General features: G+C 42.9%; 1 protein-coding gene across 1 annotated transcript in view; it reads left to right on the forward strand.

The window, feature by feature from the left end:
- Window positions 1-18,373, forward strand: part of LOC112257016 (pro-neuregulin-2, membrane-bound isoform-like) — a 64,632-nt gene extending 46,259 nt beyond the window's left edge. The window contains exons 4-12 of the mRNA XM_042325937.1: window positions 256-376; window positions 4,804-4,862; window positions 8,438-8,461; window positions 10,829-10,931; window positions 11,318-11,453; window positions 11,834-11,964; window positions 12,110-12,328; window positions 12,483-12,666; window positions 15,201-18,373. Coding sequence (XP_042181871.1) covers window positions 256-376; window positions 4,804-4,862; window positions 8,438-8,461; window positions 10,829-10,931; window positions 11,318-11,453; window positions 11,834-11,964; window positions 12,110-12,328; window positions 12,483-12,666; window positions 15,201-15,674 — 1,451 coding nt within the window. The 3' untranslated portion in view covers window positions 15,675-18,373. The remainder of the gene's footprint in view (window positions 1-255; window positions 377-4,803; window positions 4,863-8,437; window positions 8,462-10,828; window positions 10,932-11,317; window positions 11,454-11,833; window positions 11,965-12,109; window positions 12,329-12,482; window positions 12,667-15,200) is intronic.
- Window positions 18,374-27,783: the final 9,410 nt, after the last annotated feature.

Raw genomic sequence — 27,783 nt, forward strand, 5'->3', positions numbered from 1 at the left:
CTTGACATCCACCATGGCAACGTTCTTTCCCTTTCTTCCTTAGTAACTATTTATTAACCCTCTCTGTAGTGACCTCTACACTTTCCTTCTTTTCCTTAGTTACCGCCACTCTCCCCCTCTTCCTTGCTGACCCCTACTCTTACTCTCTCTCCTCCATAGTGACCACTACTCTTACTCTCTCTCCTCCATAGTGACCACTACTCTTACTCTCTCTCCTCCATAGTGACCACTACTCTTTCTCTCTCTCCTCCATAGTGACCACTACTCTGTCTCCGGGCTTGAGTCACGCCCGGCGCTGTAACGACACAGAGAAGTCGTACTGTGTGAACGGTGGAGACTGTTATTTCATACACGGTATAAACCAACTGTCATGCAAGTAAGTGAGGGGTCCTGTCCTCCTGCTGTGTCTGTCACTGTGTGGCTTCAGCTGTGTGTTGTTCACCCTGTTAACCCAATCTCCTTCTCCAGACACAGAATGCCAAGTGTCATCAAGCTCATTGTAAATGATCCTCTCAAGGATTAGTCTGGGTGCAACATTAAAATGCTTCCCTGTTGATTGTAAACTCATTCTTCTCTCTTCACCCCTCTGTTTCTCTTCCTCTCTACAAACATAAATCTTTCCCCTATCTCTGATCTGTCCTCTTCTTGAAATCTAGGTGTCTTCCCCTTCATCTCTTTCTCCTTCTTTCTCTTGCTCTCTTCCCCTTCATCTCTTTCTCCTTCTTTCTCTTGCTCTATTCCCCTCTCTCTTTCTCCTTCTTTCTCTTGCTCTCTTCCCCTTCATCTCTTTCTCCTTCTTTCTCTTGCTCTCTTCCCCTTCATCTCTTTCTCCTTCTTTCTCTTGCTCTCTTCCCCTTCATCTCTTTCTCCTTCTTTCTCTTGCTCTCTTCCCCTTCATCTCTTTCTCCTTCTTTCTCTTGCTCTCTTCCCCTCTCTCTTTCTCCTTCTTTCTCTTGCTCTCTTCCCCTCTCTCGTTCTCTCTCTTTGTATTATTCTCTCTCTCTCTAATAAATATCCAGCTCATTCCCAGACAGCTCATTCCCAGACAGCTCATTCCCAGACAGCTCATTCCCAGACAGCTCATTCCCAGACAGCTCATTCCCAGACAGCTCATTCCCAGACAGCTCATTCCCAGACAGCTCATTCCCAGACAGCTCATTCCCAGACAGCTCATTCCCAGACAGCTCATTCCCAGACAGCTCATTCCCAGACAGCTCATTCCCAGACAGCTCATTCCCAGACAGCTCATTCCCAGACTCATTCCCAGACAGCTCATTCCCAGAAAGCTCATTCCCAGACAGCTCATTCCCAGACAGCTCATTCCCAGACAGCTCATTCCCAGACAGCTCATTCCCAGACAGCTCATTCCCAGAAAGCTCATTCCCAGACAGCTCATTCCCAGACAGCTCATTCACAAAAAATGTTTTTAAACAAGCACTGCACTGAGGTAATGGGGATGGAATGCATTTACTTCTCCCAGGTCAACAAGGCCCCACAGACAGCCTAAAAACTAGTTATAACTTGTTCTGTTTCGTACTGTGACAGACAGCCTAAAAACTAGTTATAACTTGTTCTGTTTCGTACTGTGACAGACAGCCTAAAAACTAGTTATATCTTGTTCTGTTTCATACTGTGACAGACAGCCTAAAAACTAGTTATAACTTGTTCTGTTTCGTACTGTGACAGACAGCCTAACAACTAGTTATACCTTGTTCTGTTTCATACTGTGACAGACAGCCTAAAAACTAGTTATATCTTGTTCTGTTTCATACTGTGACAGACAGCCTAACAACTAGTTATACCTTGTTCTGTTTCATACTGTGACAGACAGCCTAACAACTAGTTATACCTTGTTCTGTTTCATACTGTGACAGACAGCCTAACAACTAGTTATACCTTGTTCTGTTTCATACTGTGACAGACAGCCTAACAACTAGTTATACCTTGTTCTGTTTCATACTGTGACAGACAGCCTAACAAAAGATCTGCAGGAAAACCTTATGAGGTGTTTGGGTGCTGGCTGGCTGGCTGATACCTACACAGAACACTACTCTGTCAGGCCGTGGGAGTTAGATGTGTATCCAGCCATGTCGCCGGTGAATTAAGGGTAGTTCTTCCTGATCGTTAGTTGTGTGTCTGAGTTGTGTGGAGAGGGACAGTGCTAGATGTTGTGACAGAGCTGCATGTAGAGAAACACGGAGTCAGAGCAATGTTGTGTTGTCTCTGAGCCAAGATGCCAGTCTGTTTAGACAGATCAGCGCAGTTCTGAATTAACAAAGCAGACTAGCCTGGCTATGATGTGACACTGGCATTCTATGTTAGAGGTTAGCAGTTCTCAGACAAATCCCTTTCCCTCCAATCCCCCTTCAGCATCAGAGAGACAGAACAAGAGAATGAAATGGAGGAATGACATCATTCAGATGAGTGCTGGTTTATCCCTCTGTGGAGATGAGTGCTGGTTTATCCCTCTGTGGAGATGAGTGCTGGTTTATCCCTCTGTGGAGATGAGTGCTAGTTTATCCCTCTGTGGAGATGAGTGCTGGTTTATCCCTCTGTGGAGATGAGTGCTAGTTTATCCCTCTGTGGAGATGAGTGCTAGTTTATCCCTATGTGGAGATGAGTGCTAGTTTATCCCTCTGTGGAGATGAGTGCTAGTTTATCCCTCTGTGGAGATGAGTGCTAGTTTATCCCTCTGTGGAGATGAGTGCTAGTTTATCCCTCTGTGGAGATGAGTGCTAGTTTACCCCACTGTGGAGATGAGTGCTGGTTTATCCCTCTGTGGAGATGAGTGCTGGTTTATCCCTCTGTGGAGATGAGTGCTGGTTTATCCCTCTGTGGAGATGAGTGCTGGTTTATCCCTCTGTGGAGATGAGTGCTGGTTTATCCCTCTGTGGAGATGAGTGCTGGTTTATCCCTCTGTGGAGATGAGTGCTGGTTTATCCCTCTGTGGAGATGAGTGCTGGTTTATCCCTCTGTGGAGATGAGTGCTGGTTTATCCCTCTGTGGAGATGAGTGCTGGTTTATCCCTCTGTGGAGATGAGTGCTGGTTTATCCCTCTGTGGAGATGAGTGCTGGTTTATCCCTCTGTGGAGATGAGTGCTGGTTTATCCCTCTGTGGAGATGAGTGCTGGTTTATCCCTCTGTGGAGATGAGTGCTGGTTTATCCCTCTGTGGAGATGAGTGCTGGTTTATCCCTCTGTGGAGATGAGTGCTGGTGTGGAGATGAGTGCTGGTTTATCCCTCTGTGGAGATGAGTGCTGGTTTATCCCTCTGTGGAGATGAGTGCTGGATGAGTGCTGGTTTATCCCTCTGTGGAGATGAGTGCTGGTTTATCCCTCTGTGGAGATGAGTGCTGGTTTATCCCTCTGTGGAGATGAGTGCTGGTTTATCCCTCTGTGGAGATGAGTGCTGGTTTATCCCTCTGTGGAGATGAGTGCTGGTTTATCCCTCTGTGGAGATGAGTGCTGGTTTATCCCTCTGTGGAGATGAGTGCTGGTTTATCCCTCTGTGGAGATGAGTGCTGGTTTATCCCTCTGTGGAGATGAGTGGAGGCTGTTTTTCTTTAGCTTGTTCTCAAGGCTGACAAAAAGAGGGGAAGAGAGAGAGAGTGGGGAGATGAGAAAGAGGGAGAGATGGAGATAGCAGGATATTGATAGGGTGCGAGAAGAATAGTGAGAGAAAAAGGGGAGATAGATGGAGAAAGAGAGGGAGATAAAAGGGTTGAGAGGAAGTGAGGAGGTATGGTGAGAGAGAGAGAGAGAGAGAGAGAGGAGAGAGAGAGAGAGAGAGAGAGAGAGGATCTGCTAGTCTGCATGCTGCCTCAAGTGTCTCAGATCCACACTTTGCTTCTAATCTATTTATAACTGCATGGGAAATTGCTGAGTGAGGGTTTTGCTTTAATTGATCCAAAATGCACATTGATGTTGTGTCTTTGGTACTGTATGAGGAAAAAATATATCCTGTGCAGTTTTGTGCATTTTATGAATATGCAGACCCTGTGAGACTAGTTGAACTGAATGCTGTTTTAGAAAATCAGGGATCAGGATATGTATGTGTTAGGGAGAATTATGCTGCCTGGACTCACACTGTAATTACAGCAAAGGGGAGCTTCCTTTACAGACTTAGCCTTTGCAGTTTTCCAAGCCCAACCTCTATGAAAGTGCATCTTGGGAAACAAACCCTATCCAGCATGTCTAGGGGGTGTTTTTGATACATCCGGAAACACGTCGCAGACCAGACAGACTAGATGGGGTTTTGGGGTTTGGCAAGTCAATGGGAGAAGTGAAAAATGTGTCCTTTGTTGTTAATCTTCCCGTATTCAAACGGCACAACCTGAACCTGTTATTACTACAACCTCGTGAAAGTTACCAACTGATACTTTTTCATTTTTGTCAAAAACAACTTTATGTCAAAGGAGTTTTATTGGATGGTCTGCACATGCGCAGTTCAGCGCGACACAAACGTTAAACCCAATGAGCTATGCTAGCTAACGTCGCCATGACATCGCCTTCAAGTGTGATCGGGGATTTCTATTGGAGAAGCCGTTTCTACATATCTTCATACTGTACTGTCTTTGATAGCGCTCTCTGTACCTCTGTCACATACTGTTAGGTTGTGCTCTGTTTCTAACTCCATGTTCTCTGCTCTCTTGTGTCTCTCCCTCCTTCCCTCCCTCCCTCTCTCCCTCCCTCCTTTGGTCCCTCCCTCCTCTAATATGTACTCCCTCTTCCGTCTCTCAACCTACTATTTTCTCCTCCCTCCCTCCCTCCGCCCTCTCCTTCTGTGGCTTGTTTCCCCCATCAGGTGTCCAAATGACTATACAGGTGATCGCTGTCAAAAATCCGTCATGGCAGGTTTTTACAGTATGTTCATTTCCCTCCTGCCTGTCTGTCTGTCTGTCTGTCTGTCTGTCTGTCTGTCTGTCTCTGTCTGTCTGTCTGTCTGTCTGTCTGTCTGTCTGTCTGTCTGTCTGTCTGTCTGTCTGTCTGTCTGTCTGTCTGTCTGTCTGTCTGTCTGTCTGTCTGTCTGTCTGTCTGTCTGTCTGTCTGTCTGTCTGTCTGTCTGTCTGTCTGTCTGTGTCTGTCTGTCTGTCTGTGTGTGTGTGTGTGTGTGTGTGTGTGTGTGTGTGTGTGTGTGTGTGTGTGTGTGTGTGTGTGTACATGCATGCCTCTATGTCCATCCCTTTCCTGTTGCCATTCCTCTCACCTTCCTCTGCTGCACTATATGTCCTACCTGGCGTTGGTCTTTACACTGAGTGAGTTAACCAGTAGACGCCTTAATAATGGATAATAGTGGTGCATGCAGAGACACACACCAGAGAGTCAACACATAGGTCCCTATGCATGCCCTCCTGATCATGTGCTACACAGTATGCTGCAGTAGAGATTGGATAATGATACAGTGAATGTAATTTACAGGGTGCACCTGATATGCAGCTTGGATGGCTTGATGCAATGCTTGATGCGAAGACCTGTAGTTATCTGTGATGTTCTGACTGGAAGTAGTACTGCTGCAGATGGGCAACTGATAACCCATTGTCATAATATTTCCTGAGAGCTCATCCTAAATCAGTTCTGATATTCAAATCATTCAAATGTCTGGTTTGTTTGCCCCATCAACGTCCTGTTTACCTGTGTGACCAGTTCTTTGGAAGTACAGTACAGTGAGTATAGTAGCTGGGAGTAAAGCACTTTGAACTAGTTTGTCATCATTCTTCCCTAATGGGAGTACAATATGAATATATACATAATACCTACTATTTGCAGTACATATATATTATATTTAGTTAATCCTGCAATGATCAGTCTTTTCTATGCAACATGGACTCAGGGGTAGATGTAACGTAAATCCGGGACACTTCAATTAGTCTGATATGTTACGTTTTGTATAATATGTATCCCTTTGTGGATGTCCATAATCAATTTTGTATGATATGTTACGAATGACAATTTACACAATATGTAGACAAATTTGCAAAACATGAGATATGTTACGAATTACAATTTGTTGTGGCTAACATTAGCTAGTTGGCTAATGATAACGTTAGCTAGTTGGCTAATGTTAGCTAGTCTAGTGGCTAGGGTTATGGTTAAGGTTAGGAGTTAGGTTAAAGGGTTAAGGTTAGGGAAGGGTTAGCTAACATGCTAAAAAGTATTAAGTACAGTCGTGGCCAAAAGTTTTGAGAATGACACAAATATTAATTTTCACAAAGTTTGCTTGGAGTTTGTCAGAATTAGTGGGTTTTTGTTTGTTCACCCGTCTCTCGTGGACTGACCACAAGTTCTCAATGGGATTCAGGTCTGGGGAGTTTCCTGGCCATGGACCCAAAATATCGATGTTTTGTTCCCCGAGCCACTTAGTTATAACTTTTGCCTTATGGCAAGGTGCTCCATCATGCTGGAAAATGCATTGTTTCATCACCAAACTGTTCCTGAATGGTTGGGAGAAGTTGCTCTCGGAGGATGTGTTGGTACCATTCTTTATTCATGGCTGTGTTCTTAGGCAAAATTGTGAGTGAGCCCACTCCCTTGGCTGAGAAGCAGCCCCACACATGAATGGTCTCAGGATGCTTTACTGTTGGCATGGCACAGGACTGATGGTAGCGCTCACCTTGTCTTCTCAAGGAGAAGCTTTTTTTCGGATGCCCCAAACAATCGGAAAGGGGATTCATCAGAGAAAATGACTGTACCCCAGTCCTCAGCAGTCCAATCTCTGTACCTTTTGCAGAATATCAGTCTGTCCCTGATGTTTTTCCTGGAGAGAAGTGGCTTCTTTGCTGACCTTCTTGACACCAGCCCATCTTCCAAAAGTCTTTGCCTCACTGTGCGTGCAGATGCACTCACAACTGCCTGCTGCCATTCCTGAGCAAGCTCTGTACTGGTGGTGCCCCTATCCTGCAGCTGAATCAACTTTAGGAGATGGTCTTGGCGCTTGCTGGACTTTCTTGGGCGCCCTGAAGCCTTCTTCACAACAATTGAACCGCTCTCCTTGAAGTTCTTGATGAGCCGAAAAATGGTTGATGTAGGTGCAATCTTACTGGCAGCAATATCCTTGCCTGTGAAGCCATTTTTGTGCAAAGCAATGATGATGGCACGTGTTTCCTTTGCAGGTAACCATGGATGACAGAGGAAGAACAATGATTCCAAGCACCACCCTCCTTTTGAAGCTTCCAGTCTGTTATTCGAACTCAATCAGCATGACAGAGTGATCTCCAGCCTTGTCCTCGTCAACACTCACACCTGTGTTAATGAGAGAATCACTGACATGATGTCAGCTGGTCCTTTTGTGGCAGGGCTGAAATGCAGTGGAAATGTTTTTTTGGGAGTCAGTTCATTTGCATGACAAAAAAGGACTTTGCAATGAATTGCAATTCATCTGATCACTCTAGATAACATTCTGGAGTATAAGCAAATTTCCATCATACAAACTGAGGCAGCAGACTTGGTGAAAATGTATATTTGTGTAATTCTCAAAACTTTTGGCCACGACCGTAGTTGCAAAGTTGCTAATTAGCTAAAATGCTAAAGTTGTCCGTGATGACATTTGAACACACAACCTTTGAGTTGCTAGACATTCGTGTTATAAGCTTATCCATACACCCTGACCAACTACCCTGCTTATAGTTTTTGAGTTAAGTTATCCTCTGTCTATGTCATCATAACAAACGTATCATATCATACTAATTTGAGTGTCACAGATTTACATTTACTATGTTACGTCTAGTCTATGAGACCAGGTTGTTCTATCAGGGGTGGCATCATTACAAGTAAATTAAAGGCACACCTTTTTCTACTGGTGCTCACGCTGTGAAATAGAAAACACTGTCATATTTTATGATTTCAGGGGAAAAATAATCATAATCATTTCAGGGGAAAAAAGACCAGAGAGAAGCTATAGGGTGACAAAAAATACAATTTTTAGTAAACACTAGAAACAATGAGAGACACAATTAGAACATGTCATTAATCTGTCGACCTACAAAGCTGCTCCCATTTCTGTGCCAACCAGCCTCATCTCCAAAACGTTGGAAAGTAACAAATTGCTTTTTTATCTTGTTTTATTTGTTCATTTTTTTGTCCCAATTTTGATTTATTTTTTACCCCAGAAATGAGGTGTAGTAAATATGGCAGTAAGTGAAGTGGCTGTCTTTGTCTCTGCATGTCTCCTGCCTGCTTCCCTCTCTCTTTTATTAGTTATGCTTCTTTCTTTCCTTTTCTTTCATTTCTGGGGTCACAGAGCTGCGGCTGTCTGCGTTGTCTGTCTGTTACTGGACCTGGCACCTGCCAGTAACAATTATTACTGTACGTCACGGAAAAATTCCATACTAACCTCATGGTTTAGTATCTACTATCTATATATCTATGTTCCAATGTAGACAATCACTCTCTGAAACTTGTTCTCTTTCCTTTTCATTGTGTCCAACTTTCTGCGTTGGCAGAGCATCTTGGAATTGAATTTATGGGTATGGAACAATTATTAATTTGAATGTATATTGTTCATTTTAAGAGTTGCCAAGATCCTCTCACAGTCACACATTACTACTACCATCTCTCTAGAACCAGTAGCTCTTCTCTGATCTGTCGATCTGTCACTTGCCCACTAACCTACCAGGTCCAAAGACACTTGTCCCTCTGCATGTATGCTAGCCCTCTCTCTCAATTATAGAAAACCTTGAAACTAAGCCTTGTTGTACACACCATTATGTTACTGTATAGAGAGGGAGACAGCAAAGCCACAGACATGTTGATGATGGAGAGGAAGACACTGTGGAAGCAGAAGGTATGAGGCTACATTATGTTACTGTATAGAGAGGGAGACAGCAAAGCCACAGACATGTTGATGATGGAGAGGAAGACACTGTGGAAGCAGAAGGTATGAGGCTACATTATGTTACTGTATAGAGAGGGAGACAGCAAAGCCATAGACATGTTGATGATGGAGAGGAAGACACTGTGGAAGCAGAAGGTATGAGGCTACATTATGTTACTGTATAGAGAGGGAGACAGCAAAGCCATAGACATGTTGATGATGGAGAGGAAGACACTGTGGAAGCAGAAGGTATGAGGCTAAATTATGTTACTGTATAGAGAGGGAGACAGCAAAGCCACAGACATGTTGATGATGGAGAGGAAGACACTGTGGAAGCAGAAGGTATGAGGCTAGATTATGTTACTGTATAGAGAGGGAGACAGCAAAGCCACAGACATGTTGATGATGGAGAGGAAGACACTGTGGAAGCAGAAGGTATGAGGCTACGTTATCCGTGAAGCTTTTGAGTCACAGAGAGACAAACTGGCGAGAAATGTGCTGATGGTTATATATCAGTAACACCACACCTGAAACAATAGACAGCATCCCATAAGACTATCTTCCATAGAGACAGCCACTAGTAGGTGGTAGGTCCAGCATTCCCCAGTTGATTGACATTGAATCAGAGGCTCCTGAAAGTGATAGTGACCTAGCTCCTTCAGTAGCAGCCAACCACCAATCTCATTCCCTATCAGTCCCCTCTTCTGTGACACACATACAATGCCAGGCTAAGGCTCTCTAGACAGCACCCCAGTCCCCCTACCTTTAGCACTAAAAGCCCCACCACCACCCCATTTTAGACACCCCCTCCCCACACCTTCCCAGCTCCTCTTCCTCCACCATCTGGCCATCTCCTCTTTCCATCTTCCTTTTTCTTTCTTTCTTTCGTTCCCCTTCTCCCATGTTCTGTTTTTTTTCTCTGTCATTGTGACATATCTGCTGACAATGTTCCGCCACAATGAGACTTGCTCATTGGTCAGTTAAACACCATCAGAACTCCTGACAGGGAGGTATTCATAAAGCTTCACCATGACAACAGAGATTCTAGACACTTTTGATCTGACACAAACGATCAGAAAACCACATTAAACCTTGCCAAATAATGATAACTCTCATGCAAAAGCTGCATTATATTTCCCTTGTTAACATATGAAGACTGTGAGTAATCTGTGAGTTCTATATCCGTGCGTTCTCTGGTCAATTTAAACGTGTTTATTTAGTTGCCGGTGAGTTTTATAAATATCCCCAAACCATTGTGGTGTTTTTGCTCTAAAATGCTTTTTTTCTTACGATTATCATCTGATTCCATCATACAGGCATGTGTCCTTAGACCTCTTTGACATACATTCCATAGACATTATGATACATTAGTGCACGTAGGGAAAGCAGAGGGGGAATCCAGACCAACCACACATTGCAACATGGAGGTCTATGTATAATGAGGCCTAGTTTCTAGGAGATTGTTTGAACTTGACATACAGTAAGCCTACAGAAGATAGTATTACCAGTAAAAAAAAGTCTACTAGGGGTTAACTGTTGGACGTTGTAAATTGAACTGTTACATGCTTGAACATGTGTGAAACAGGACAAATATAAGCACCTCCTAACTGAAACAACCTATGTTGTGGCTAAGCCACTGTTAAACTACAGGGTTAATACCATCACGGTTTTGGTTTGTCTAAGGTTAGCACTATTAAGGTGAAGCAGGAACACGATTGATTATTTTTAGGGAGGTTAGATGTCATAGGTCAGTGATGTGAGAGTATGGAGGGAAAGGGAGGAGCTGAGTTAGCTTTTGTTTGAATATTCCTGTAGAGTAGCGCTCACATGGATGTGTATTTGTATATGTGTGTGTGTGTGTGTGTGTGTGTGTGTGTGTGTGTGTGTGTGTGTGTGTGTGTGTGTGTGTGTGTGTGTGTGTGTGTGTGTGTGTGTGTGTGTGTGTGTGTGTGTGTGTGTGTGTGCGTGCGTGCGTGCGTGTGTGTGTGTGTGCGTGTGTGTGTGTGTGGTTTGTTCACAGAGGCAGAGGAGCTGTACCAGCGGCGCGTGTTGACCATCACAGGCATCTGTGTGGCACTGTTGGTAGTGGGCATGGTCTGTGTGGCGGCGTACTGCAAAACCAAGTACGTACTAGTACTGTTCAGAGCCCACCCTGATTTTAATGGCATCATTATGACATCATTTAAACCTGTTCTTCACGGAGCCCAGGAGGCATTCACTGACTGGGTCTGCACAATGACCACAGCTATAATGTTGGAAATTAAGCTTTTAAACTTCTCAGATGAGCTTTACTAACTAATTATATATAAAAAACTATTCATGTTTGAAGCTGGGTATTTTGATGACAGACAGACCATAATTTATAAAATGACTGTAACACTGTAGTTTATATTTATTTACATTTTCTATCAATATTTTTCCTTACCTACTATCTTTCCTTATCTACTATCTTTCTCAATGTATTCTAGAACAATAACTCATTACACTTTCTCTTGCGTATGTCCTACAGGAAGCAGAGGAAGAAGATGCATGGCCACCTGAACCAGAACATTAACCAGAACCAGTGTGTGGAGCAGCCCAACCGCATGCTGGCTAACGGTCCCAACCACCCTGGGCCAGGCCCTGAGGAGATCCCCATGGTCGACGTGAGTCACTACGGCCCCATGGCCACTCAGGTTGTACAACTGATGTACAACACATTTGACACAACAGTTGTGGTAGAACTGATATTTCTGTTATACTACAGAGAGTTTGTCTGCACACGCTTTTCTACACAACCAGTGTTTCTCGGGAAATCGCTGTGTAAACATTTTTGTGCAGACAAACCTTCCATTGGATCACAATTGTTTTGTCAAATGCATTGTACACCAGTTGTACAAACTGAGTGTGTACAGGGCCTACAACCTACCTCAGGCTCAGAAACAGATGTGTTTTGTTTGTAACGGGTGTTATAACACGTCCTTATTCCCATATTGCCCATGCCCATGCAGCTCCCACAATGCATATCTCTCTCTTCCTTTCACAGTACATCTCAAAGAACGCTCCTACCACAGAGTGTAGTATTATACAGCATGGACCAGAAGAATCCGTAAACTTCTCAGGAAGCCGAATGTCCACCAGATCCCACCACTCATCTACAGTCTCCCACAACTCCAGGTGCTGTAGTAACACACATAAACATAGACACACATTCACACATGTAGAGACACACACACGCACGCACATACACACACACACACACATTTCTGCTGATCAGAAATTTCCCAAAGCCCTCTCCTTACTTACTGCCCTCTCCCTATAGACATGAGGAGCGGACGTGGAGTATAGAGAGGACAGACAGTATGAACTCAGACTTCCAGTCAGGGGCGCTCTCCTCGTCAGTGGGCACCAGTAAATGCAGCAGTCCGACATGCATGGAGGCACGGGCACAGAGGGCCGCCTACTGGGGCTGTTCTGAGGGAGCCAGCCTGCAGTATGGAGACTCCTATGACTCTCTGAGAGATTCACCTCACAGCGACAGGTGAGACAACTAGATTGAATCTTCGCCAAAGATTTGTAGATGTAAAAACCACAATATTAGTTGTTGTCTATGGTCTCAGTTTTGGGCCTCTGAACCAGATTTAATACAATTTTTTGTTTGTTTGTGTCTTTGTTTCACCCCTTCCTCCCCACAGGTATGTGTCAGCGTTGACCACGCCAGCCCGTCTGTCACCCGTTGAGTTCCACTACCCCCCGCTGTCCCCCCAGGTGCCCACCTTCCACATCACCTCTCCCAACACGTGCCACGCCCTCGCCCTGCCGCCTGCCGCCGCAGCCTACCACCGGGAGGATGACCAGCCCCTGCTGAGATTCCCCCAGGTGATCATGACCCTGCCGCTACACCCACTCATGACTACGTGACTGCACAAATGGCAGGAAACAGACCATATTACAACTGGGATTCATGAGTCATATTTTCCACTTCCTTTATCGGGTTGTGGTAAACTAGAAGAGGTAGTGTACAATGTTGTTAGTTGTAGATTAAAGTGGGTAGTGTACAATGTTGTTAGTTGTAGATTAAAGTGGGTAGTGTACAATGTTGTTAGTTGTAGATTAAAGTGGGTAGTGTACAATGTTGTTAGTTGTAGATTAAAGTGGGTAGTGTACAATGTTGTTAGTTGTAGATTAAAGTGGGTAGTGTACAATGTTGTTAGTTGTAGATTAAAGTGGGTAGTGTACAATGTTGTTAGATGTAGATTAAAGTGGGTAGTGTACAATGTTGTTAGATGTAGATTAAAGTGGGTAGTGTACAATGTTGTTAGTTGTAGATTAAAGTGGGTAGTGTACAATGTTGTTAGTTGTAGATTAAAGTGGGTAGTGTACAATGTTGTTAGTTGTAGATTAAAGTGGGTAGTGTACAATGTTGTTAGTTGTAGATTAAAGTGGGTAGTGTACAATGTTGTTAGATGTAGATTAAAGTGGGTAGTGTACGATGTTGTTAGATGTAGATTAAAGTGGGTAGTGTACAATGTTGTTAGATGTAGATTAAAGTGGGTAGTGTACAATGTTGTTAGTTGTAGATTAAAGTGGGTAGTGTACAATGTTGTTAGTTGTAGATTAAAGTGGGTAGTGTACAATGTTGTTAGTTGTAGATTAAAGTGGGTAGTGTACAATGTTGTTAGATGTAGATTAAAGTGGGTAGTGTACAATGTTGTTAGATGTAGATTAAAGTGGGTAGTGTACAATGTTGTTAGATGTAGATTAAAGTGGGTAGTGTACAATGTTGTTAGTTGTAGATTAAAGTGGGTAGTGTACAATGTTGTTAGTTGTAGATTAAAGTGGCTAGTGTACGATGTTAGTTGTAGATTAAAGTGGGTAGTGTATAATGTTAGTTGTAGATTAAAGTGGGTAGTGTACGATGTTAGTTGTAGATTAATGTGGGTAGTGTATGATGATAGTTGTAGATTAGAGTGGGTAGTGTATAATGTTAGTTGTAGATTAAAGTGGGTAATGTACGATGTTAGTTGTAGATCAGAGTAGGTAGTTTATAATGTTAGTTGTAGATTAATGTAGGTAGTGTAGAATGTTAGTTGTAGATTAGAGTTGGTAGTGTATAATGTTAGTTGTAGATTAGAGTGGGTACTGTATAATGTTAGTTGTAGATTAGTGTGGGTAGTGGACAATGTTATTTGTAGATTAGAGTTGGTAGTGTATAATGTTAGTTGTAGATTCGAGTGGGTAGTGTATGATGTTAGTTTTAGATTAGAGTGGGTAGTGTATAATGTTAGTTGTAGATTAGTGTGGGTAGTGGACGATGTTATTTGTAGATTAGAGTGGGTAGTGTATAATGTTAGTCGTAGATTATAGTGGGTAGTGTATAATGTTAGTTGTAGATTAGAGTGGGTAGTGTATAACGTTAGTTGTAGATTAGAGTGGGTAGTTTATAATGTTAGTTTTAGATTAGAGTGGGTAGTGTATAATGTTAGTTGTAGATTAGAGTTGGTAGTGTATAATGTTAGTTGTAGATTAGAGTGGGTAGTGGACAATGTTATTTGTAGATTAGAGTGGGTAGTGTATAATGTTAGTTGTAGATTAGTGTGGGTAGTGGACAATGTTATTTGTAGATTAGAGTGGGTAGTGTATAATGTTAGTTGTAGATTAGAGTGGGTAGTGTATGATGTTAGTTTTAGATTAGAGTGGGTAGTGTATAATGTTAGTTGTAGATTAGTGTGGGTAGTGGACGATGTTATTTGTAGATTAGAGTGGGTAGTGTATAATGTTAGTTGTAGATTAGAGTGGGTAGTGTATAATGTTAGTTGTAGATTAGAGTGGGTAGTGTATAATGTTATTTGTAGATTTGAGTGGGTAGTGTACAATGATAGTTGTAGATTAGAGTGGGTAGTGTATAATGTTAGTCGTAGATTAGAGTGGGTAGTGTATAATGTTAGTTGTAGATTTGAGTGGGTAGTGTATAATGTTAGTTGTAGATTAGAGTGGGTAGTGTATAATGTTAGTTGTAGATTAGAGTGGGTAGTGTATAATGATAGTTGTAGATTAGAGTGGGTAGTGTATAATGTTAGTTGTAGATTAGAGTGGGTAGTGTATAATGTTAGTTTTAGATTAAAGTGGGTAGTGTATAATGTTAGTTATAGATTTGATTGGGTAGTGTATAATGTTAGTTATAGATTTGATTGGGTAGTGTACGATGTTAGTTGTAGATTAGAGTGGGTAGTGTATAATGTTAGTTTTAGATTAGAGTGGGTAGTGTATAATGTTAGTTATAGATTTGATTGGGTAGTGTATAATGTTAGTTATAGATTTGATTGGGTAGTGTACGATGTTGTTAGTTGGAGACTGCAGTATCTCGTGTGTGACGTTGTGTTTCTGAGTCTCATCTCTTTCTGTTCCTGCAGGATGGACTGTTGTACCGACAGCCCCGCCGCCCACGCCAACCCTACCTAACGGAGAGCACGGGCAGCCTTCCGTCCAGCCCCTACCGTCTCCCTGACGACGAGGCCTACGAGACCACGCAGGAGTACGCCTCCTCCCGCGAACCAATCAGGAGCCGCCGGCGCCCGCGTCGGAACCGCCTCAACGGACACTTCTCCCAGCGTGCAATGGGCCTACGGGACTACAGCTCTCAGAGCTTCAGCCAATCAGAAGAAGAGGAGGAGGAAGAGGAAGGGCACGGGGAGAGCACGCCCTTCCTCAGTATGCAGAACATGAACATGGAGCCGTGCGAACGTGGGTGCCGATCATCTACTGCCCCTGGCACCACCACTGACATACGGACTCACCGGGCACAGGGGCGACCAAGCACCCGCAGCAACGGACACAGTAAATTCCCCCAGTCGCGCTCCTTGACACATGGCAACACGCCCCTTTAAGACCTGTCCACCTTGACCACTGACCTCTAACCCCTGACCCCAAAACCTTTGACCCACCTAAAGACAACAGTGGAGTAGAGACATATTTTTATTTTGTATAACAGACAGATATTCTAAACAAATGAAATATTTATTTTCATTTTAGCAAAAATTGTCTACTAGCTAACAGCAAATACTTTTTTTATAGGGGAAAAATATTTATATGTAAAGTTTTTGATTTACAGCATTATGAGAGAGAGAAAAATTATTCCGTGCCAATTTTTTCACGAGTTAGTCAATAGAATAATATTGTGGTGCCTTTTGCTGTGTGCTGAAGCCAGAGGTCCAGTTGAGTTTTTGTAGCCTTTCTAATACAGACTCCTCATTTTATAGACCTCTTTACTTTGACTTGCTCTGATTTAGGATCTCCCTGTTTGAACTGTGATATGATTCTGGCATCATGCAATATGAGTCACCCCTGTGTAAAGGTTTATGTTTACATGAGAATGATCCACATACAGTTGTTTTTTTCACGGGGGACATTTATCACAGACGCAACTGGATGTGGTGTCCTGTCCTGGTACAGGAAGTGATGCGCTAGTTTTTGATGAGTCGCTCCAACTAACTTACATCGGTCATTCATGTCATCATCCGCCGCCTGTCATTGTCTGTGTATTGTTTTAGAGGAATGCAGGTGATCCAAGGTACCTTCACAGGTGTTCAGCGTTTTTAAATGGGCGTGAGTGTGTGTGTGTGTGTGTGTGTGTGTGTGTGTGTGTGTGTGTGTGTGTGTGTGTGTGTGTGTGTGTGTGTGTGTGTGTGTGTGTGTGTGTGTGTGTGTGTGTGTGTGTGTGTGTGTGTGTGTGTGTGTGTGTGTGTGTGTGTGTGTGTGTGTGTGTGTGTGTGCGCGCATGCATATGCGTGCTCCATGATGAGTTGTAGTCTGATCGCAGGCACAGCAGGGGAGCCCTGAGTGTGTCCATTCAGCTATGAGGGTGTGTTCACTGTTAAACTGACATACTTAACCGGCCAATCCTCATGCTGCCAGAAGCTCCATTGCACTGTAAAACCTCCTTTCATGAGCATTCATTGGCCAGGGAGCTGCCAATCCAACCAATCCTGTCAATCCAGCCTGATTCTGGCCTACATGGACTACCCACCCCCGTTCCTATGCCAGCAGCTTAACTAAAGCCGCACTGTGTCTCAGGACTTTCACAACCCATGAAGAAAAAAACTCAATTTCCCAAGAACCACCATGGTCCATAGGCCAGATCCATTATGTCCCTTGTCCTTGTCTGTTTTCATGTGTGATGTTGTAGGGAGTTTTGGAAACTCTTGAAACTTGAAAAAAAAAGTGGAGTTTTAAAAATGAAAGATGCTGATATGTAGTTGATGTTGAGTCTCTTAGATGATTGTTCTATGACAGTGTAATGACACGGGTTTATTCTGTGATGTTGTTGACGACGGCATTGGCTAGTAGTGATGATGGCACTAGATTGCTGAGTGCTGTGGCAAGTCACAAAGGTTCATTCTTGCAAAGTCTCTCCTACGTTGACTGACGGACTGCAGTGTGTTTGAGTCTGTTCGGTTTGTCTTTTTTTCATCATAGCCAACAGACTGTTTGGTAGTGTCGATTATTGCATCCTTTGTTGCATTCCTATACCTTTATTATTAGCATACATATACCTTGCTTGGCCACATTGACTGAATGATCTGATATGTGTCTGTCTCTGTCCGACCCCTCCCCCCTATCTTGACGATGACATCATAGAGTATAACAGTATAACATAACCTATTATCATGGGACATGTTACACCTACACAGGGCAACAGCTTGCCCACTCCGCTATGGGTTACAGGCATTCCTCAGAAAGGGTTCACCTCAGAAATATTATGAGATTTAATGGGCTGAGAGTCCCGAGAGTGTCCTGCTCCTCTACCTAATGGAAAAAGGAGTTGGTTTTAAATGAAAACATAAATGTGCCCCTTTACCAGTCGAGTCTCACAGGAGATGCATGCATCACAAAAAAAGACACATAATTACCTTTAAAAAAAAGACTACCAACTCCTTAGATGAATTCAGAGGATCATTGTGGAATATCACTTATCACAGAGAAATTCATGTTTTTTTCATGGCCCAAAGTACTGGCTAGTTTGTCTTAGTAACACTGTATTCAATCTGAGATTTGCAATGTGGGATACTGCCAGTGAGGGTAGTGTGCTTCTAGTGGTAGTTGAAATGTAAAATCCCCCTACCTCCTTCCCTTGCAACCAATCTTTCCTACCTTCCATATTTACTCACTCACTCTCTCTCTCTCTCTCTCTCTCTCTCTCTCTCTCTCTCTCTCTCTCTCACACACACACACACACACACACACACACACACACACACACACACACACACAACCATTGTTTGTGTTTGTCCAGCAGTTGTCCTCGTCTCCTTGACGCCCCCTCCCTCCCACTCCTCCCCCAATCCTCTCACCCCACCCCCTGCATGTCCTAGCGGTCCAGGTAGTTGGGTGCATGGAAAAAGCAGCAAGGAAATCATTTTCCACTCAGTGAAGTGTCTTCATTTTAACATTCAGCAATAAATCCCCTTTTCTCATGTCTCCATTCTTGGGATATGCTAGAAGTTTTTTGCAAGTTTTATCAAAACATACTTGTAAAAAAGAAAAAGAAAAATCCAAACCACCTCTTCATATGAAAATAAATCTTTATTCCTACCATTTTGAAAGTGTTGTCATTCTCTGTCACAAAGAAGAGGCCTTCTCCTTCATGAGCCTCAAGGTGTAAGGGTGATTCTCAAGCTTACGTCAGAAGCTGTTTTCACCTGCATATTGATGACTGTCTATCGAACCGATAATAATTATTCTGCCTTATACTACTGTACTGTACAAGCAAAAGAGGCTTTGAAAACTTCTGGCCACTGGGTGGCAATATTTTCCTGTCTTAACTGTTCCAACAATATAACACATACTTTATCATTGATGAACATCACATCTAACGACAACAGACTTTGTTGGGGTAAAAAGCACATGCATCTAAAAAAGCAAGTGACAACAAGTGCAAGATATTCCCATTCTACCCATTATTAGTACATCTGCCTTCCTACATAAGGCCTTAGTGACCCTACAAAAGGAATGCAGAAGATTCCCTAAGGAATATGTAGAATGAGAATGAGGCACTCGTGTTAGCTGTGGAATTCCCCAATTCTTACTTCATGACCTCATCTGAAAACCTTCAGTTCAGAATGCCTCACTTTTACCATCACATCCTTTTTAGACTCATAATTTCTACTCCACCAAAGTATGCTGTGTCTTCACACGTAACCAGTGATTGATAACAGAGGGGATGGCTGCCGTTTCACAGGTTCCTAACCAACGGTGCTATTTTGTGTGTTTTTTCGCATTGTTTGTAACTTATTTTGTACATAATGTTTCTGCTAGCATCTCTTATGATTGAAAAGAGCTTCTGGATATCAGAACAGCGATTACTCACATCGAACTGGACAAAGATTTTTAATTAATGAGTCCGACGCAAAGGATATACTGCTTTTCCAAGACCAGGCCCAAATCCCCTTCATTTTCATGAAGAAAAGACGGAAATATAGGGGGCGGAGATCGGGGTGCCTTGTGGGAATTCGTCAGCGAGTGGGTAACCCACCTCTATCATTTGTTCAATGTGCAATCTTCTGGAGAATAAACTGGATGATCTCTGTTCGAGACTATCCTACCAACGGGATATTAAAAACTGTTCTATCTTATGTTTCACAGAGTCGTGGCTGAAAGACGACACAGATAATATACAATAATATTTCCATGCATCGGCAGGACAGAATAGCTACGTCTGGTAAGACGAGGGGTGGGGGTGTCTATTTGTTAATAACAGCTGGTGCGCAATATTAAGGAAGTCTCGAGGTATTGCTCGCCTGAGGTAGAGTACCTCATGATAAGCTTTGAACCACACTATCTACCAAGACAGTTTTCATCTATATTTTTCGTAGGCATCTATTCAAAACCACAAACCGATGCTGTCACTAAGACCGCACTCAAGGAGATGTATAAGGCCATATGCAAACAAGAAAATGCTTATCCAGAAGTGGCGCTCCTAGTGGCCGGGGACTTCAATGCAGGAAAACTTAAATTTGTTTACCTCATTTCTACCAGCATGTCACATGTGCAACCAGAGGGAAAAAACCAACCAGATGAGCTAAATGCCTTTTATGCTGAAGCATGCATGAGAGCACCAGCTTTTCCAGACGACTGTGTAATCACACTCTCCATAGCCGACGCCAGCAAATCAAATCAAATCAAATTTTATTTGTCACATACACATGGTTAGCAGATGTTAATGCAAGACCTTTAAACAGGGCAACATTCACAAGGCCAGACAGATTACCAGGACGTGTTCTCAGAGCATACCAGGACCAACTGGCAAGTACCTCATCGTCTTTTCGAGTCTATAATACCTACATGTTTCAAGTCGAATACCATAGTCCCTGTGCCCAAGAAAGTGAAAGCAACCTACCTAAATGATTACCGCCCCATAGCACTCACGTCGGTAGCCATGAAGTGTTTTGAAAGGCTGGTCATGGCTGACATCAACACCATCATCCCGGAAACCCTAGACCCACTCCAATTCGCAGACCGCCCCAACAGATCCACAGATGATACAATCTCAATCACACTCCACACTGCCATTTCCCACCTGGACAAAAATACCACCTATTTGAAAATGCTGTTCATTGACTACAGCTCAACATTCAATACAAGAGTGCCCACAAATCACATCACTAAGCTAAGGAACCTGGGAGTAAACACCTCCCTCTGCAACTGGATCCTGGATTTCCTGATGGGCCCTCCCCAGGTGGTAAGGGTAGGCAACAACACATCTGCCACGCTGATCCTCAACAAGGGGTGCATGGTTAGTCCCCTTGTATACTCCCTGTTCACCCACAACTGCATGGCAAAGCATGACTCCAACACAATCATTTAAGTTTGCTGACGACACAACAGTGGTAGGCCTGATTACCGACAACGATGAGACAGCTTATAGGGAGATGGTCAGAAACCTGGCAGTGTGGTGCCAGGACAACAAACTCTCCCTCAACGTAAGCAAGACAACGGAGCTGATCATGGACTACAGGAAAAGGAGGGCCAGGTGGAGCGGGTCGAGTATTTCATGTTCCTTGGTGTCCACATCATCAACAAACTAACATGGTCCAAACACACCGAGACAGTTGTGAAGAGGGCACGACAACACCTTTTCCCCCTTAGGAGACTGAAAAGATTTGGCATGGGTCCCCAGATCCTCAAAAAGTTCTACAGCTGCACCATCGAGAGCATCCTGACCAGTTGCATCACTGCCTGGTATGGCAACTGCTTGGTATCCGACCAATAGGCACTACAAAGGGTAGTGAGTACGGCCCAGTGCATCACTGGGGCCAAGCTTCCTGCCATCCAGGACCTATATACCAGGCGGTGTCAGACGAAAGCCCCAAAAATTGTCAAAGACTCCAGTCACCCTAGTCATAGACTTTTCCCTCTGCTACTGCACGGCGGTAGCGGTACCGGAGCACCAAGACTAGGTCCAAAAGACTCCTTAACAGCTTCTGACGATCGTCATTGGTGAAATTAGACCAAGATGCAGCAGTAGGTTAATCATACTCTTTAATGATAACCAAAACAAGAAAGAGAGAACCAACGAAACGTACAGCCTTGTAGGGCTCAACAGCAACAATACAAGGACAAGATCCCACAACATAGGTGGGAAAAAAGGCTACGATTCCCAATCAGAGACAACGATAGACAGCTGCCTCTGATTGGGAACCACACTCGGCCAAACGCAAAGAAATACAAAACATAGAATGCCCACCCAAATCACACCCTGACCAAACCAAATAGAGACATAAAAGGCTCTCTAAGGTCAGGGCGTGACAATACGACTGCTGGACAATTAATCAAATGGCCACCCGGACTATTTACATTGACCCCCCCCTTTGTTTTTACACTGCTGCTACTCGCTGTTTATTATCTCTGCATAGACACTTCACCCCTACCTACATGTACAAATGACCTCGACTGACCTGTACCCCCGCACATTGACTCGGTACCGGTACCCCCGTATATAGCCTCGTTATTGTTATTTTATTGTTACTTTTTATAAAATGTTGTACTTTTGTTTATTTTCTTAACTCTATTTCTTGAACTGCATTGTTGGTTAAGGGCTTATAAGTAAACATTTCACAATAAGGTCTACACCTGTTGTTTTTGGGGCATGTGACAAATAAAATTTGATTTGATTTACTTTTTATAGATCTAACAGATTTTCCCCCTAAATTATTTCCTTCCTTTTTGTGGTTTGGAAATGGGACAACATTTGTAATAGGTAGGACTTTTATTGCCTGACATTATGCTGGCATGATTAATCTGATCTGCCATTTTACTGGGCAAAGCGCCAACACTAAGACGCTAATCTTTATTTTATGACAAGCATCAAATAGATCAACGAAGGGGATAATTAGGAGACATGGTGTTGGTCTCACACATGCACACACTTCACAGTGACAGGAAATTAGCACCCCTGAGTCAATACTTTGTAGAAGCACCTTTGGCAGCGATTATATCGGTGAATCTTTCTGGGTAAGTCTCCAAAGCTTTCCACACCGGGATCGTGCAACATTTGACCATTATTCTTTCAAAAATTCTTCAAGCTCTGTCAAACATACAGGTGTCCTTCAGGCCCATGAGGCCAATGGTGACAGTAGTTGCCTTGTTAAACAACCTAACAGCATTCCTAACATAGCTACCCCATCCATCAGTTCTCCTACAGTAGCTTGCTATAATGAAAATCGAATTCAACAATGCCAATAATGTTTTTAATTTTACTTTTGCTTTCAAAAGCAGCTCAAACACAGAATATGTAAGAATTAACCTCAAAGCCATTGAATTATACCATGCCTTATAGAGAGCTTGCAGATGACGTACAACGCCTCCTGGTGGCCATGTTGGAAGACCACCGCATGAATTCTTCTGACAACAAGAGCCAAGTGGCTACCCTAAAATGGCTAAAACTAGTTGATTCATCACCATGGTCATTTTCTGTACAGTATTTGGCAGGAAAGACAACAGTAAAAAAAGATTTTTACAGATTTCCCCGCAATCATGAAACACAACTAGTGACACCAAGATAAGACTCAAGAACTGTCAGAAAAGCAAAGAAACCTTTTAGCCCATCAACACCTGCACCCAGACAGCTGTCAGTAACGGGTCTGCTATGATCATTTCATCACTGCTAAATCAAGTCTGATTGATTTCGAGTTTAGTTTAGCTGTTATGCTAATCAGTTGTTAACAACAACACTATGTTAGACAACATTTGCTAGCTAGATATCTTGTTGTTTAGCAATTAGCATATGTCGCAAGGTATAGTTTTTGAGGGAAGCTATTTATTACCATAAAAATGTATCTTTATAACAAAAGGATTGCATGCCTCTATCATTGCATTTGCAGACAAATGGAAGCCTACTATTCCTATTGTGTTGAGTGGATTGGATAGTGATAATTTAGGCTATTAATAAGCATGTAGTGGCATAGGCTATATCAGAGACGTTTCATTTGAAAGGGAAAACGTGGCCTTTGATAAACATTTCATGCAATTCTACTACACTTCATATGACTGGGGAAATTAGTAGAATCTTTTCTAATACGATGGTAGCCTAGACCTACTCTACTGACACTGACAACAGATCAATAAAATAAAAATGACCTTGCCTTGAATGCAACCATGTAATCTAGGCCTATGAAAAAGGGGTCCTGGCTAAAAGGGATTCAGCTTTCGTTAAATTGTCTAAAGTAGATTTTTTTGCATTTTAGCTAACCCTTTCCCTAACCTTAACCTAATGCTGCCTAAATGAACCTAATCTGCTAGGAAACGGGGAGAGGCAAATTGTACAACATGACGTCCATATAGGCTGGAGGAGATTATTGTCCCGTCACAACTTCCACCGAAGTCGGTTCCTCTCCTTGTTCGGGCGGCGTTCGGCGGTCCACTTTTCATTTGCCATTTGTTTGGTCTTGTTTGCCTACACACCTGGTTTTCATTTCCCTCATTAATTGCTGTGTATTTAACCCTCTGTTCCCCCCATGTCTTTGTGTGGAATTGTTTGTTGGAAGTGCTTGTGCACATGTTTTCTGGTGCGTGTTGGGTTTTGGACCCATGTTGGTTATTTCTTTATGCCGTTGGTTTTGAAATTAAACTGCTCTGGCTATTACCCAGTTCTGCTTTCCTGCGTCTGACTTCACTGCCACCAGTTACGCACCCTTTACATCCCCCCAAAAATTCTGTGGTTATCATATTCATATATTCATATGATAACCTAATGGTAATTTGTTGAGAACTTTATTCATAAGAGGGAAAATGTATGGATGTTACAGCATAGGACAAAGGCCTCAATGGGATAGAACAACCTGCTGTGTTCAAGCCCAACAATAGAAACATTATATGACACTAAATCACCTGAATGAGGGCCTCCCGAGTGACGCAGCAGTCTAAGGCACCGCAGTGCTTGAAGCGTCACTACAGATCCGGGTTCGATCCTGGGCTTGGCCGGCGCTGGACTGGGCTGTCCCCAGTCCCCCTGGTCGTGCTGCTGCTCCAGTTTCAACTGTTCTGCCTGCGGCTATGGAACCCTGACCTGTTCACAGGACGTGCTACCTTGTCCCAGTCATGCTGTTTTCAACACTCTAGAGACTGCAGGAGCGGTAGAGATACTCTGAATAATTGGCTATGAAAAGCCAACTGACATTTACTCCTGAGGTGCTGACCTGTTGCAACCTCTACAACCACTGTGATTATTATTATTTGACACTGCTGGTCATCTATGAACATTTGAACATCTTGGCCATGTTCTGTATTAATCTCCACCCGGCAAAGCCAGAAGAGGACTGGCCACCCCTCATAGCCTGGTTCCTCTCTAGGTTTCTTCATAGGTTCTGGCCTTTCAAAGGAGTTTTTCCTAGCCACCGAGCTTCTACACCTGCATTGCTTGCTGTTTCTGGGTTTTAGGCTGGGATTCTGTACAGGACTGTGACATCAGCTGATGTAAGAAGGGCTTTCTAAATACATTTGATTTGGATTATCTCCTGCTTCCAGACATTTCACCACCTAGAAGGTTTGGATTTGCACCAACAAAATGAATGTACAACACCTAGTATAATGTTTAGCCTCATATACATTGTCTACTGATATCATTTTTCAATTGAGAACATATAGCTGAACAGTATGTAAACAATGTGAGAGTTAAACTATTCTCTGCTTCAGATGCACAGTGTCAAGGAGTGCATTGCAAATGCCCATAAGGATAAGCATACTGTAGGCCAGTGGTTCCCAGTGGTTCCCAACTGCGGTCCTCGAATACCCCCAAAAGGTACAGTTTTATTGTAGCCCCAGACAAACACACCTGATTCAACTTGTCAACTAATCATCAGGCCCTAAATACATTAAATCAGGTATGTTTGTCCGGGGCTAGGAAATGTCTTGGTTGTTCCAAACTTCTTCCATTTAAGAATGATGGAGGTCACCGTGTTCTTGGGGACCTTCAACGCTGCGGACATTTTTTTGTGCCCCGACACAGTCCTGTCCCGGAGCTCTACGGACAACTCCTTCGACCTCATGGCTTTGTTTTTGATCTGACATGAACCATCAACTGTGGGATCTTTTATAGACAGGCGTGTGCGCGCCTTTTCAAATCATGTCCATTCAATTGAATTTACCACAGGTGGACTCCAATCAAGTTTTAGAAACAGCTCAAGGATGATCAATGGAAACATGATGCACCTGAGCTCAATTGAGTCTCAATAATCTGATTCAAAGGGGTTGGGTTAAATGCAGAAGACACATTTCAGTTGAATGCATTCAGTTGCACAACTGACTAGGTATTCCCATTTTCCTTATGTAAATAATGTTTATTTTAAATACATTTGTAAAAAGCTGTTTTTTGCTTTGTCATGGGCTCTGTAGCATCACCATTTGTATTCCTGTTAGTATCACAAATAATGTGTTCAATGGTCACCAAGAGTCCATTTGAAGGAATTGTTGTACATGATAGAGGTGAAGATTTCCCAGTTAGCTGACGATACAATCCTGTTTTTGAGAAATTAAAAACCAGGTTCCAGCAGCCCTACATAAAGTAGAGCAATTCTCTCAAGTGTCAAGTTTAGCATTGAATATATCAGGTATGAAGGGAAAACCCAGATGCAGACCAAGTCAAATAAACAATAGTTTAATGTTCCAAACAGGGGCAGGCAATAGACAGGTGAAGGCAGGCAGGGGTTAGAAAACCAGAGGTGGGGAAATGGTACCGGACAGCAGGCAGATTCAGGGTAAGGCAGAGATCGGTAATCCAGAGGGGGGCAGCAGTACCGGTCGGCAGGCAGGCTCAGAGTCAGGCTCAGAGTCAGGCTCAGAGTCAGGCTCAGAGTCAGGCTCAGAGTCAGGCTCAGAGTCAGGCTCAGAGTCAGGCTCAGAGTCAGGCTCAGAGTCAGGCTCAGAGTCAGGCTCAGAGTCAGGCTCAGAGTCAGGCTCAGAGTCAGGCTCAGAGTCAGGCTCAGAGTCAGGCTCAGAGTCAAGGACAGGCAGCGGTCAAAACCGGGAGGGTGCAAAAAGAGAAACGCAGGCGCTGAGAAACAAACCACTGGTTGGCTTGAACAAACAAGACGAACTGACACAGAAAGACAGAAAACACAGGTATAAATACACAGGGGATAATGGGGAAGATGGATGACACCTGGAGCGGGGTGGAGACAATCACAAGGACAGGTGAAACAGATCAGGGTGTGACAGAATATTGCAAAATGTGAAAGTTTTGCACTTAAAGATACAGTGAGTCCTAGAATATGTGACATTTCTGTCAAATATGTTGTAACCTACTTAGATGTCAATATTACCAAATTGAAATAAATGACTGTCAGTCCCTTAATTGAATCTATAAAAAATAAATGTAATTTATGGTTGGCAAGAGCTTTATCTCTTCAGGGTAGTATTGTCCTGTCAAAGGCAGAGGCTTTTATCTTTATCTTACCACTCTCCACAAATTATTTCATTTCATTTGGAAATATATGCCACACAAGATCAGGACTGATGTCATTACCAACAAGATCTGTTAAGGTGGTCCTAATGTTTTAGATTTTCTGCTGTTTAATCAGACTACAAAAGTGAACTGGATTAAGAGGTATCTCAAAAAACCTTATAGTCTTTGGAACCTAATACAACATTTTATTTTCCAGAAAATTGGGGGGCTTAATTATTTTACTCCAATGCCCTGATACTGTGGGTAAACTTCCTGTTAAATTAGCAACATTTCATGGCTCGCTTGCTACTTAGCTACAAATTAGCTAGCTAGCCTTGTCACTAACAAACTAGGCCTTGGCTTATTGTTGCGCGATAGGATGTGTGTTGTCGAGTGAGCTAGTCGCGTCAGTTCGCACAAACTATAGCCGGCCTTGTTAAGCTAGTTAATGTTGGCTAGCTAATGTTAGCTAGCTTGTTTTGCATGGGAGCTAACTTTAGCAAAATAGTATGCTTGCTGAACAAGCTTGCATTATTAGTAAAGAAAACATTCATGCTTGAAACACTGAGTTGACTATGTAGTTCTTTGTAAGTGTACATTTCTCAGTAGCTAATTACAGTGTCTTGCAAAAGTATTTATCCCCCAAGGTGTTTTTCCTATTTTGTTGCATTACAACCTGTAATTTAAATAGATTTTTATTTGGATTTCATGTAATGGAAATACACAAAATAGTACAAATTGGTGAAGTCAAATGAAAAAAATAACTTATTTTTAAAAAATCAACAAAAAACACAGAAAAGTGGTGCGTGCATATGTATATATATATGTATTCACCCCCTTTGCTATGAAGCCCCTAAATTAGATCTGGTGCAACCAATTACCTTCAGAAGTCACACAATTAGTTAAATAAAGTCCATCTGTGTGGAATCTGTGTTACATGATCTGTCACATGATCTCAGTATATATACACCTGTTCTGAAAGGCCCCAGAGTCTGCAACACCACTAAGCAAGGGGCAGCACCAAGCAAGTGGCAACATGAAGATCAAGGAGCTCTCCAAAC

This window comes from Oncorhynchus tshawytscha, linkage group LG08, assembly GCF_018296145.1.
Source record: "Oncorhynchus tshawytscha isolate Ot180627B linkage group LG08, Otsh_v2.0, whole genome shotgun sequence".
In the NCBI taxonomy this organism is placed as follows: domain Eukaryota; kingdom Metazoa; phylum Chordata; class Actinopteri; order Salmoniformes; family Salmonidae; genus Oncorhynchus; species Oncorhynchus tshawytscha.